Source organism: Suillus paluster (assembly GCF_016628075.1).
Source record: "Suillus paluster strain FC165 chromosome Unknown EDB91scaffold_512, whole genome shotgun sequence".
In the NCBI taxonomy this organism is placed as follows: domain Eukaryota; kingdom Fungi; phylum Basidiomycota; class Agaricomycetes; order Boletales; family Suillaceae; genus Suillus; species Suillus paluster.
This window is the reverse complement of record NW_024538072.1, coordinates 1-14146: the sequence shown is the minus strand read 5'-3', so window position 1 is coordinate 14146 and position 14146 is coordinate 1. Positions and strand designations below refer to the sequence as shown.

At 48.3% G+C, this 14146-nt stretch overlaps 2 protein-coding genes across 2 annotated transcripts; both read right to left on the bottom strand.

Annotated features, from left to right (window-relative positions):
• Positions 1 to 9883: 9883 nt before the first annotated feature.
• EDB91DRAFT_1258656 (uncharacterized protein) lies at positions 9884 to 10273 on the bottom strand (the record flags this gene model as incomplete). Its single annotated transcript, XM_041324353.1, has 1 exon — positions 9884 to 10273. One exon carries the CDS (start codon positions 10271 to 10273, stop codon positions 9884 to 9886), a length of 390 nt encoding a protein of 129 aa, XP_041168430.1.
• A 381-nt stretch (positions 10274 to 10654) lies between these two features.
• Positions 10655 to 11143, bottom strand: EDB91DRAFT_1185872 (uncharacterized protein; the record flags this gene model as incomplete). The annotated part of the gene is made up of 1 exon (XM_041320492.1): positions 10655 to 11143. A coding segment is annotated over exon 1 (393 nt), but the record flags the coding sequence as incomplete, so codon positions are not given.
• Between the last annotated feature and the right edge of the window lie 3003 nt (positions 11144 to 14146).

Below are 14146 nucleotides of genomic sequence, written 5' to 3'. Positions count from 1 at the left end.
AATCGAGCGTTGATTCTGAGGGAAATTAGCTTCACATGGAGGTCATGTTTTGAATATCGCGTACTTGGATGGCGATGTTATTACGTATTGGTCAGTCGTGATCCCGTAAACTTCGCGATGTTGTCTTCCCCTGTGAAATACGTATTGAAAACCACGAACGGTCGGGGATATGAAGTAAAACCCACCACACATTGTGTAGACACCTGCTCACGACCACAAGTTAGCCCAGAAGTTGCAATCAATGACGATACCTACGCCAAGAATGACATCCCCTGTTCTCTTAACATCTTGACGGATGTCAGCGGCAGATTGAGGCAGGATGACTATTACGATCTCAGGTGGCTTGTTATAACCAGGAGGCTCCGGCTGAGATCAATGCCAGAGAGCATGCCTCCTTGATATCCTTTGAAATTATATCCTTTAGTAAAAATAAAATAAAAAAAGCGCCCGTACCCGTTCTACCGAGCCGACACCACTGCCTCGTTTGTATGACGGCTTAGATTTCACGGCTACAATCAACTGTCAACAACACTCTTACAAACCTAAAGAAAATTCGTACTCATCCCTGGAATACGATGGTGAATGTGAGAACTTCAACAGCACGATCAACATACCTCGTGAAGTGCAACACGTTTCAAGTGTATCCATAAACCCTTTGACAACATTTTGATCGAGCCTTAAACTGTAATCCACAACCGCCCACGCCTTGATGGTCTCAGGAGAATGTAGATGCTGTCTCGTGATGTTCCATGCTCCGTTGTTCACTTCCTATTGGCAAAAATTAGCTAAATAGAGCAATACGCGAGAAAAGCCACTTGCCGCCGACTGTTTTTTGCCGTAGGAGATGGTAGGTGGTCTGAGAAGTTGACCTTGCAACATGATTGGTTTCTCTGATATTTCCATTCCCGCGTCTTGGATATAAGGCGAAGTGGCATACTCGAGCGTCTGAGCGAAAATGATTAATGAATCTCAACTTTGGCGAATAGCTTACGGGAGGTTGGACTCGGTCGCCTTTCTGGCCAACGATCATTTCCAACCGTTTCTCTGGCCTGAATTTGGAAAAATCAACCATCATGCTCGTCATGTTCTGCGGTAGTTTACGGGTGTACCGCTGGCCTGCGGCCACAGTGCAAAGTTCAGCCGGAATGACAGTGTTTTTCCAGATCCTCGGCTCAATTCGATGCCAATGATGTCGGGGAATGATAACCGTATGTTTGTATGTTTTGTGGTAGTATTCCTGCGAAAATGACAATGAGATTCAGGATAAGACTATGGAAATGATTGATGTGGAGCGTACCGCCACAGTTGTGGGAAGTGATGAGCCGTCTTCTTGCTCTTTGGTAAACTGAAAACGTCCGGCTGCCTCAACGAGACCAACAATTTTCTTTGTCACAGTCTTTTGTGGTAGCTTTATGTCAACAAGAACATTCCGGAAAAAACTGGCTGAGAATATTCCACTCTTTGCTATGCTTCTTGTAACTGAGTGCTCGTGCATTCCCTCGAATGTTCAAAACTTCTAGAGCAACGTCCACAAACGGCCCTGGTTTGTACCTAAAATGGACAACACCAGATGAGAAGCAACGCAAGCGAGTTGGCAAGACGTACATTGCTGCTGCGCTGATGTCAACGTTCACAAGAACTCTGCCAATTGCTGGTCGGACACTCCTGCGCGCCAACGTGAAGGATGATCGTTAGGTTTTGAGATACGACGTACTGAAAGAATCCGCGAAACAGCTGAAGACCTCCACGAAGATCTTTTGAGCCAGTACTGGTAAAGTAGGCTCTCCCGTTATTCGGGTATTTACTGAAGTGGCTTCAGTCATACAATCGGTTGCAGAATGTGTGACTTACAGATTCGGGGGCCTGGCGAATAATAAACTGGAGGAGATTAAGGGCGACAGTGACCTTAGGCGTTTGATCACTGATTCTTCCATTGAGAAAGCTTTTGAGGTCGCTGAACCACATGTGCCATGAGATATGTCTAAACTCGAACCGAGATGCGTAGTGCGTACTCAAATGTTACCGCCTCCCCTGACACACGGGCTACCTTGACTGTAACTCGACCTTTTCCGGGAACCACAAGGGTGTACTAGTAACCAAGATCAGGCTGTGAATACTGCATCACAATCGAAAGCGTACATTTCCTGCGTTGCCATCAGGGAGATCCAGCGGTGCGGCAGAGTATAGAATACTCTTCCCGTCAAACAGACACAGACGAAAAACCCTGGGTGCCTCGTGGTTTTGGAGTCTTTCGATTATTCGATGTCTCCATCGAACATTTTCGACATCGGGTGTCATTACTAGAGAAGACTTGTTCGAACACAGTGGCTATTACTGGCACAAAGGCACACGCACCAACTGCGTAAATTTACTCAGGACGACGATAATCGTTTGTCAAGCAGGTATGTACTCACCATCGTATTGCTCGTACACTTGACGGGGATTTGTGTTACATCGAAAGCGTTCGCATATACGGTCATGGGTTTACGTTGGCCCAACGGTACAGTAGACGCCGAAGCCATCTGGAAAGATATGTCGATCGTTGAAGGATGTAGTCCAAGATACGAGGATGATAGGGTTTTAAATGAGATACAACCGCGCTTTTGAAGAAGAAATAGTGCGAATGGGTGAGGGCGAGATGGTAATCATGCACTTTGATTTGCCTGCCAGCTGCAAGGATCGTACAATATCCGACCGACTCGGATTTAGTCTTCGTGAACCATAAAACTGGAATTTCTCCCAAGCTCGTGCTCAAGAATACGAAGCTCGCGGTTCGGCGGCCTCGAGGCAAATGGAAGAGAAACGATGAGTAGATAGCAAGGAAAGGAGGTATTTTCCCAAAATTCAACTTTATACACGAACCACGTGTCAATCGTTGTGTTTGGACTCGGTTCAACTTTCACAATCTTGACATCGACTGGCGCGTCGTCGAGCATCTTCAAAGCGTTCGGCGACGATGGAGGAGATGGAAGAGCAGGACTCGGCCTGCTTTATCCTTCTCGATCAGGGTCCTGCACAGGATCGACTGAAACTATTGCCTCAAAGGCTCACATCCCGGCAGCCTTCTCCAATTGAATTACATGTTCCAATTGATGGTGTTGGATCGCGCCAAGACCCTTTGAGCCCACTCAAGTCGCCCTCAATGTCCAACGTTCACGATACACATTTTGGACTTCGCCCGGTTGGCCAGAAGACTGTGATACGTTCTAGAACTCTTCCTCGTCTGCCCAGATTTGATACAACTATACAATTAAGTTCGGAGTTCACTGGCTTTGAGTTTGAGCGAGACAGGGCGTTGCGAATGTCTCAATGGGTCCTGGCTTTTGCCATAGGTCAGTGCCGCGTAACATACTTAACTGTTCAATTTATACCATGCACCCCGCAGTCAATTTTGATCTAGATCTCGGTCCTGTTGTTTGCGGGGTATATCCACCCTTGTGTTTGACACCCGCAGAGAAAGAGAACATGTAAGTTGCCATTGTCCCAATCAGTTTGACTTGGGTATTGAATTTCGTTCTCAAGTGCTTTCTCATCCTTCCCCGATTCTCTACAATTCGAACAAGGATCAGAAGTACATTCTTTTCGCATACAAGATCTCGGCGTATCAACCAAAGACGTCGGTCTAGACAACGGCACAGCAGATCAGGTAGCATTGATGGATATCTTTATGGATATTCGCACTTTTCCCAAAGAAGAGACAACACCTTAAAGCGAGGATACCAGCAGGTGAATCAGCATGGCGGGGTCCAATCACTTTCTAAAATGTCGCTAACATCGATTAGACTTCTTTAGTACTTCTCTCACACCAACAGTACCCCGCACTCTTGACCACCCTAATTATGAAACTTGGGCCCTTGTTCCTGACCCATGGTGTGCCTATGCTGGAAACGGCCTGTCATAACATTGCCAACTGGTGCGCGTGCCGCTCTTGTTATATTATGTTTCAATCAACTGAATGTTGTCTGTCAAAGAAAGGTGCAGCCCATCGCCCGGTTTGACTGCTGAGCTAGGATTTCTAGGCTCGGTTCTCCATGTCGAGTTGCCCATGACTGCAGATACTCAACAATTGACGGATACTGCATCTTTTCGTGAGAAATTTGACACGACTTTGCATGTAATTAAGTTGGTTTTCTGTTTGCGTCAACGACTGACGGAACCGTATCAGCTACTGTCTTCTATAGCTCCACTTGACCCGCCTCCAATATCGATATTTGAGGCCTCTTTGTCGCATTTATGGTCAATATGGGAGTGCCTGATTCTTTGCGAGCCAATCTTGGTATTCGGATCTTCACCGGCAGCAACGAGTCAAGCAGTCTGGTGGCTCAGAGATCTGTTGCGGTCCTGTGCGCCGTCTGCTTGTCATTTGTGGAATCGATGACTGACAGATTCCATTCTCAGATACCTCTTGCTAATGATTTCCGCCCTTACTTTACCATTCATGATAAGGATCACTCGCTTTTGGTCAATAAACTCCCACCTAAAGCTGGCCTTATCTTGGGTGTGACCAATCCATTCTTCCAGAAGTCGTGCACCCATTGGCCCCACGTCTTGAGCGTAGGGGTAAAAGCAAGGTATGTCTGGGGTTGCTTGTGTTCTCAACTCTCATCGTTCACATTCGTCGTCATTCGCTTGCAGTCCGCGTCGTCAGGGGAGTGCGACTATTCTCGCAGGGCCACCGCCCGGATGGTGCACAAAAACTCATCGCCGATACATTTCCAAAGACCGTCAATTATTAAAGGCAACCGAAAACGCTTGTCAAGCAAGCATCCAAGACAGTGCGTCCACCAAATGGTGATTAGTACTTACTCATGATTCGTAGGGATACAAGCATCATTGGACCTCAGAAGACATTTTTGTTTGCGCACCAACACCATGTTAGTTCCTCTGAACAGATACCTCAATACTCTGATACCCTCTCCGACGGAATGTATCACCGTTCGGGTTGTAGACGCCTAAAACCTTTCAGTTCGGCCGACTTTTTCTCTTCGCTTAAGGCGAATGGGTCCCCTCTGCCGTTTAAGGTCCGCGGCTAAGCGGAGGGAGTTTTACGAAAGGTGGTTAAAGACGCCAGCATTTGGGTTGTGGTTGGCTCAGCAAGAGGAAGTAGTGCAGAAGACGCTGCAGGACAAATGGGCTGTTGGATGTCAAGTTGGTTCCTGTCGATTACCACCGAGCGCATCATAGACGAGCTTCCTTAAATCCGTATAAGTAGTCAGGAACATGTTATTCCGCGAAGTAGATCTTCATCAATTTTCAAGTCAGCGGTGTGACGAGAAGGTTAAGCGCCAGCTGCGCCACCGATAACAAGTAGAACCAAACAACTCTTTCCGCTATAGAACATGACGGATTTGGTGAAGTTCGCCAAGAATCTCTTGCTTTCCGCTCTTCCACGTCGCTGTCGCGCAACTTGTACGCTTCTCGCTGCGCTCTACGGGTCTTTTCTCTGTTCTTATTGTTGCTTTGCTCTACGTCCTGTATTTCGCTCAGTTGGGCGCGTAATCATTGTCACTGTATCCATACTTATCATGTAAGAGCTCCTCTACTTGTTTGTGTAGCTGACGTGGGTAGTGCGTACAGGCGGCTTCGTGATGCCCCGTGTGGAAGTTTTGCCTCGTTGTCATCTGTGTTACCCTCATGTCTGTTGGTACTCAAATCCTGTCATTTTACTTTTTTCTAGTGCAAAAGACTTTCTATTCTTCTGCTTGAGTCAGCGAAATCATGCCTGAGGAAGATTATGACATCTACGGCGAATACGAAGCTTATGCTGCTGTCAGAGCCAACCAGGTGGGCACATAAAATGCGTCTACTTGGTTGAGCACCTAATTGGACTGACTGTATGCGCGCTTAAAGGGTATTGAGGGACAGGAATTCGACGCAAAGGAAGAGCCGGTGGAGGCTATGACGACCGAAGTCGAACCCTCGATAGGTGAGAAACGGCCTCGGAGCGATGAAGATGAGGAGGAAGAAGCAAAGCCGTCACCCGTCCAAAACTCGCCTCAGGCCCCTCACGTTCAGTCAGTCCAGCAAGGTCCGGTCAGGACCGAAGGTATCTCGCATGGCGTCGTGAACGGTAACTACAACGCCGTAGTGCAAAACGGTGGTCAGATGGGAGGCGGGATGGACCCGTCGATGGTGGGCTATGATGCACTGTATATTGGTGATTTGCAATGGGTCCGTTTGTCCCGTCGTTTAGAATCCTGTGTATATCTTTCTAAGCCTGTTTTGGTGCTTCTCTCTCCTACAGTGGACGACAGATGAGGACCTGCGTCAAGTCGCTCTTAATGTCGGCGTGTCAATCGATCACCGTGACATCACCTTTTCTGAACACAAGGTGAACGGCAAGAGTAAAGGGTGAGCAGCTTCTTGGCAAAAGTGAGGCGTCACTCAGTCGCACTAGTATTGCCTACGTGGAGTTCAGTAGTTTCGAGAACGCCAACGCCGTCAAAACATGGTTCGATAATAAGTATGTGGGGCCTGCCGCCTTTGCAGATGCCAAAGCTGACCTTGCATCCAGCGACTTCCAAAATCGACGTGCTACAGCAACTCTGGACAAATTCTTCGCAAGGCAATCCGTTCCGTACACTCCCTAAAGGTCTGTTTATCGCCTAGGGCATTGGATCAGCTTTGTTTAATCATGACTCCAGAACCACCGCCACGAGATACCCGAACCAGCCAACAAGCAACCCCTGTTCCCACCTCAGGGACAAACATGGGTCGCGCTCAACAGGGAACTTCCGCGGTGGTACTTCCAACCAGATGGGGGGAGGTATGATGGGTGCACAAGGTCGCGGGGGGCGGTATGACGAGCAACATGATGCGCGGTGGCATGCCCACAATGATGGGTAACATGGGTATGGGCATGGGCATGGGCGGCATGAACATGATGGGAATGGGGAACATGGGCATGGGTATGGGAGGCTTCGGTGGGCGCGGCGGCATGATTCCCCAGGGACCCCGAGGAGGTGGTATGATGGTGGGTGGACGTGGTGGCATGGGAGGAATGGGGTATGGGCTTCTAACGGTCTCCTGCATGTGGGATTGTTGTTCTTACTTGCACTTGATGTACTCTATAGGTATGGGAATGATGGGAGGACGCGGCGGCTTCGGCATGCAAGGTCACTTCAATCCAGCATTCATACAAGGGCAGCAAGGCGGTCAGTTCGGTGGCGGCGGCTCAGATAGGAAGCGATTCCGAGCGGACGATAATTGATGATGCATCAAGGCAAGCGCCATCCAAAACACCTGTGGATCGACGTATCTAAGTATTTATTTATTTCTATCCTCCGCTCCTTCGTATCGTGCGTTCAGCATTTTAACTTGTTGATATTTGCTTTTTCCTTGTCGCTGTTGACATTGCTGATGTTCAATAACCTATCCTTGTAATATTGAAACATGCGTCGATCTATTCTGTCTGCTGGTGAACTAGGAAGGTATTGCATTGCACGAAGAGCATGGGTACGACTCCAGAGACTGAATACATGGTGTAACATATAAACAAGATTGCGTTGACTGATAGAACAAAAGTGATGGTGATTTATGATTTATGGTATGCGTATATCACATCTAAAGCATCAAGAAAGACAACGGGGCAGGTTCCACCATCCATGAGGGTATGAAATGTCCATGAAATATAGCATGCCGAAGTCAGAAAAATTCCTTGCCTTATCCCCGCCTCTCCTTCATCTCCCTTTCCTTCTTCTTGCGACGTTTCTCTTCCTCGTGGCGTTTCTCCTGTTCAAGGGCTGCTTCATCCTCTTTCCTGGCGAGACGCGCACTACAAATATCTTTGTCAACGATGGTATCGTCGCCAAAGGTGGAATCACTGACCTTCTGAGTTCCTCCCGCTCAAGAACGCCGGCATCGACTTCCATATCATCATCGTCGCTATATACATCCTGTTCAACGTATGCACGGCGGTCCTTGCCGAATAGTTTCCAGATTTCATTACTGTAAGATTCCGCTTCAGCTGAGGCAGGACGCCTCTTCGGAGGAGGGGGGGATAACGAAGAGGATGGGGAACGGGGTCGTTTCTTAGTTGGCCCGGCGGAGCGTGCTGCAGCTGACGGTTTACAGGCAGGCACCTTCATTGAAACAGTCGAGGTTGCAGTCGACCTGGGTTTCGCCTCAGTCTTTAAAGACTTCGAGCTATCTGCGCTTTTAGACTGGGAAGTCTTTGAAAACGATAGGACAGCAGACTTTGGAGCAGCTGTGCTCTTGGGGGGGCCAGAGTGGGCTTGTCCTACAAAGTCGCATCGAAGATGTAACAATGATGTGAAGGATGTTGCCGACAAAACACTCACTGGATGAAGGGCTAGGGGAATTGGAGCCAGAAGACGCTCGAGATGGGGCAGCCGTAGATGCTTGAGCACTAGCCTTGCTTGTCTCCTTCTTCCCCTTACCAAACCAGTCATTGAACTCTTTGGCGTCGTCGCCGTCCAACGTTGCGGTTTTCGCCTTGGCTCTGTCCTGCAAAATCTCGTCTATGGTCCGCGTATCTCGCTTGTGGACGTTGAGCTTGGTTAAGGTATTAGGGAGTGCAGCAAGGCGAGCCTTGACAGACTGCGAGCTGTTACAGCTGTCCGAGTTTGGCGCTGACGTGGCGTCGATGGCGCCTCCTGGAAGTCGCCTGCCGGCTTTGTGGTAGCCGGAAGATGTGCCAGCCCGTTTAATGGCATAACCCCTGCGCATGTCGGCTTCAAGCCTGCGCCGCCGTTTCTCCTCGCGAGTGAGAGCCATGGCTGGAGAGCCGGAACGGGAGCCGCTCTCGTCATCTGACGGCAATCTGCGCCTGCGAACGTCGTCCTTCGAGGTTCCGTTGGACGATGGCCACTTAGGGCCCAACTTGGCCTTCTTTGGACCATAAAGCAACGCATTGCGTTGTTCCTCCTCCCGCCTTGCCTGCTCTTCCTGCATGCGTCTCATCTCTGCTTCTCTCTTGAGCAACAATTCTCGTTGCTTCTTCTCGTCCTCGAATCTCTTCTGTCGGAGCTTGGCAGCTTCTTCACGCTCCTTTTTCTCAGATTCCTCCCGCTTTTTCCGTTGGAGCTCCTCGTTACGTTGTCGCTGCTGTAGAGCGCTTTGGACGGCGTTTTGGGACTCCTTAGTTTGTGAGGCGCTTAGCGCCATCAGAGCAGCGAATGACATTATGGTAGTCAGGCTCAGCCTGTGGATAATGTAGAGTTAGGTGAAAGCGAACGAGGGGCGCTCAGCAGATATGATGGTGGGGGTTCGAGGGGCAGTGCCTTGGCTTAAGTATGTGCCACTGTGTGGGTGGCGGTGTGAGTTACGGTGGACAGCTGTCACACTTTCACAAGGGGCTTTGTGACATGCTGTGACAAATCATCCGAAAAGTATGATAGGGGCTATGCACTAATTTGTAATTTGTCAATTTTCCCTGTGCCTCTGCAGTGTGAGTGAACCCTGATAAAATAACACATACACCACGATCTGGCTGGTTGATGTCCGTCTGGCCTAAGTCTTATCAAAGAGCGGTTCCGAAAGAATTAGCCAATGATGGAAGCTCTTTTGAGAGCTCTTGAGAGGAAATTAGAGATCCGAGAGTATCACGAACAGTCAGCGGAGTCACCTTCCCGGAGAAAGAGGATGTCCGCTCGGAGGAGAATTAGGCGACGTTGAAGCATACTCGCCTTAGTGAGGGGATGATATCTTCTTTATTTTGCATACATAAAGTTTCGAACTTTTCTTTGCAGTACTGGGCCCTTGAAGATATTTGGTTTCCCATTAGGGTACGGACGATAAGTCATCCAACTGTTATTAACCTATGTTAAAAATCAAGTAGGATGCGTAGGGTTATTAACAAGCATGTTATTAACATGTTATTAACAGTCACGTGACCTAAAATTTGAAAATTTCACTACAGCTACTACCAAAATTCGTCCCACTCGTTGTCCATGCCTTCTAGGTCAGCATCATCCTCCGTAGCATCACCTTGAGTGCTACACAGGCCATTGATAGGACTTTCCTCGTGTTCATCAGACAAGGCCTTGGTGACAATTAGTGCGTGAAGTTTTGCATCTGCTTCAATGTCAAAGGCTGAATCCTCCGCCGGTTTAGCCGCTAGTGTCTCATCGAGCCAAGTGCCTTCTTCGTCTTCAAGGATTTCTTCCTGCTCATCTGTGCCCACAGATAGATAGCTGCCAGTGGTTTCGTGGCTTCGACGAGCAGCTGATTTTTTGGGTGAGGAAATGATGGAGTCAAGATCGCAGAATGAAATGTCTGGATGCCGTCGTTCAAACCATTTTCTAAGGGGCATGAGTTATCAATACAGGCCACTGAATAAGACACTGACCTTTGGATCATACATATGCCATTGTCGAATCTGAGTCATGTCCACCAACGTCCGGACATGTTGACGGTTCCTGGCTGGTGTATTCATCCTCGTGAATACCGACATTGTTCATTCCTCGGGCACAGATGAGGGCTTTATTGAATAAATTTTTTCTGCAATACACTGGAGATAAAGCTTGAGTTATGAGTAGTCAGGACTGGCTGAAACTCACAGCAAGTATGGAGCCTTCAGGTATCTTTGTCAAGTGAGTCCAGTATGAGAGGACGTCCTGACCAGCATCCATCATTGTGTCAAAAGGGTATTGTCCTTTCACATAGTGCTCGAACTGGCGAACGAAAGCTTCACGAACATCAGCAGCTGTTTGTCCTTTGAGTGTGGGGTTGTGCTGGGACTCATTAGGTTGATGTTTGGTGAGGAAGGCTTCCGCCTGTCGCCAGTTGCTTTGGACGTCCAAGAGAGTATAGGCTTGGCACCAAAACGTCAGAATCCAGAATGGAAAAGGTTGTTCGATGTCGGCATGGGCATAGATAATAGACCGGCTACCACCCGATATTGCATGTTGCACCCCTTCTAGGAGCTTGTGCAGAACCGCAAGCTGGGGAAGCGGCTGCGTGCGGAGATAATCGAGATATAAGCTGTCCTCAGGTGGGGAGTCAGTGCTAAAGTATTTGCGCAATGGCGGAGCAGTGGTAATTGAAGCTGACGGGAGTGAGAATTGAAGGAATGACGAGACAGACAGATTCTTGTCTGGGAGAATAATGGATTGCACTGATACAGGAATAATGAGAATATCATCTGAGGCTTTTGTGTCGACGATGTCAGCCATTTCGAGTGCTCGACTGGTGCAAGAGGGAGGGAAAACAAGTTGAAAACTTCATTGCGAGACACTCGAGTCCCATGTCAGACAACAGCTTGCTTCTCTGCAAGATTTGCGTTGCAAACTTCTAAGTCAATGATCTGCGAGGAACAGCAGAAGGTCGGAAGGCGACTCACAAAGACTATGGGGGTCAATAGACTTATTAGCACCATGTCACCCCCCCACGGCCGTGTGCCTGTTATTAACATGTTAATAACATGTTAATAACACACCTTTCTTAGCAGTGTTATTAACAACCCACTTTTCGTCCGTACCCTATTTCCCATGCTGTCAATGACATCACGGAACTGCTGCCGACTGGTCCATCAACCAATCGTAAGCCCTTTTTAGCATCATTCAATCTACTGATCTCCCGTGTGCATTCGCTAATTGGTGGATGATATAGATTCATATGGATACCACCTCTCACCGTTTCCCAAAAGTCCCTCTGACAACAGAGAGATGTCTACTCGCCATGACCCGGATTAGAAAGACCGCCTGGGAGTTGCAGTCCGTTGGGCATGGGATATCGTCCTACCAGTTGACCGAGAGCGGATGCTTTGCTGTTGGGCACTTAGGCATTAGTATTACCCATTCAAACACAACTGATACTAAGTAGCATTTCCGATACAGTTGACTGTCATCTTAACACGAAACCAAGCTCATCAAAAAAAGAAAGGGTTTCAATGCGATGGCGGCCCCCTCTTATGCCCCCCTGCGTGAAATCCTGAAATCCGCCTTCACGAGCCTGGGGGAGATGTTCATGTGATCTTTAACGACCATCTGATCGTACTTCAGAAGCCTGTCACGGAAGTCCTCCTTATCATGCTCAAAGACCCCAGTCATCGCGCAGAGGTGTTCGACATCCTTACTCAGTTCAAGTAATTGACCAAGAGGATGCTCGTGTTTGGGCCTACGCTGGAGGACGAGAATCTGATTGTTCTTCTTGCCGACTGGGAGAGCGTTGAGGTAGGCGTGGAGATTATCGTGATTTTGGATCTACTGATGCTATATTTGACTTCTATAGGCTCCTTTGGAGACGGTCGCTAGTCCTGAGCTACAAGCTCTGACTGAACATCTATTCACACTGCCTTGACCCCTTACCACTGAAAGCAGTAGTTGATGTCGCATACAAAGCAAAAATTGTATATTATAAGATCCTGCATCATGATAGATTGATACTTTATCCATTCAAATGCTGAGAAGGTCCAATAAGAATAACTCCAACAGTGAGACACATCAGCCGAATCATTGGAGGAACAACATAGTGAAGGGAGATGTGATTCCATTCGCAGAGAGAAGTAGAACATACATCAATCCGCGTAGTCACTTAGTTAGTCGACCATAGGCAAAATATACGCAATAGATCCTAGAGTTTATGGACAATTCATCCACCAACTCGAACACTGAACCTGTGGGATATGAGATAAGAGGGCGATGTCTTGACTATGAGCAATCGATGCGTCATGCAAATAACATAATAAACATTGCATGTTGGTCAGTTTGAACTTTGGGGTAAGAAATATCCGGGAATGATTACAATATCTGGACTTACCTGGGGTGCATCAGCATTGACCATCTGATGTCCCAGGTATTAGCTATGTTGGATCCTGACTCAAAATGCAACACTATCAAATAAAAAGACGCAGTGGAAAATCTCCCAGAACTCATAGGTCAAGACTAGTGAAATACGAAACTCGATGACAATGTCCGCGAAAAGCTCTTTTGATCCAAGACACCCTCAGGGGCCTCAGGGAAAACACCCGCGGGCATAAGATTCGTTAACGTCGATCCCACAATCGTCGGGGAAGGAAGAGCGACGCGCAGATGCCCAGACAGACAAGGGAATCATATAATAGTAGACGATCCATGCTTGGTGAGGGTTCTTGATAGAGAGCGAGAATATAGAGTGGCGGATGCGGGACCGATCGTTCGGACGATCGAAACCACCCAACTGAGCGATCCCATTCGTTGCGCCAAGAGATGCATGGTTCGGAGACGCTGCGGCGATATAAATAAATACGCAAGCTGAGGGGGATCATGATCAACGCAAAGAATCGTGATATAATGCGGAACTAACAATACGCCAGATTTAATATCATCGAGAGAACAAGTTGCAGGCCGACAATCACCATACCGTGAGGCTCAAACCCTGTACCCTGGCCACAGCATTGAGGATGGGGAGAGTGATGATCATCGGGACTGCAGCAGCCATTGCCGCAGAATAGATCGTTTTTGAGCCGAAACGATCATGGAGATCGGCGAAGAAAAAGATCTGGAACAAGCCGTTGATGACACCATAGATAGCTAGAATATTGCCGATGCGTGGGGGATCTAATCCCCAGCCCACCGAGTTCTAGCGGGGTGGCGAAGAACAGAGGTTGCACAGCACGAAATGCGATATCGAGAAGTGACAAAGCGGCATAATTTCCAGCAGCTATGATCACTTTGGGTATCAAGAGCGAGCGAAGGGGTAGTGGCTGGAGTCAGCGTTTGCCACACTGAGCGGTATCTTCGGTGCATAGGGAATCAGTTGATCCTGTGGGTGTCACGGGGACCTTGACAGGGGTGGAATCTTCGCAATATTTCCCCTTGAGCAAGCGCCCGAGAGTCACCCTGGCAGGCACAGTCTGTCAATCAAACGTCATCAACTTATTATCCTCCTGCCAACCTTGCATGTTAACGTACCTCTTGCAAGAAAAGGAACGTGACGACCCAAGCCAATGCGGAAAAGGTGGCAGGTACAGCACATGCGAGGAAATAGGGATAAGTCTTCAAGAATTGGGAATGTCCGAAGATGTTCGGAAACCGATCAACTGGTCGGGATAACGATCCGCCTATAAGGGGGCTGCGAGGGCGTCTTATTTCCAGAAGCGATGTGAATTATCACAGGAACATACCCAAGGGTCCCACCACTTGACCAAGCTATTGGCATATACGCATATGCCTGGGCTAAGTTGGTAGAGTCGGTAATCTCTACC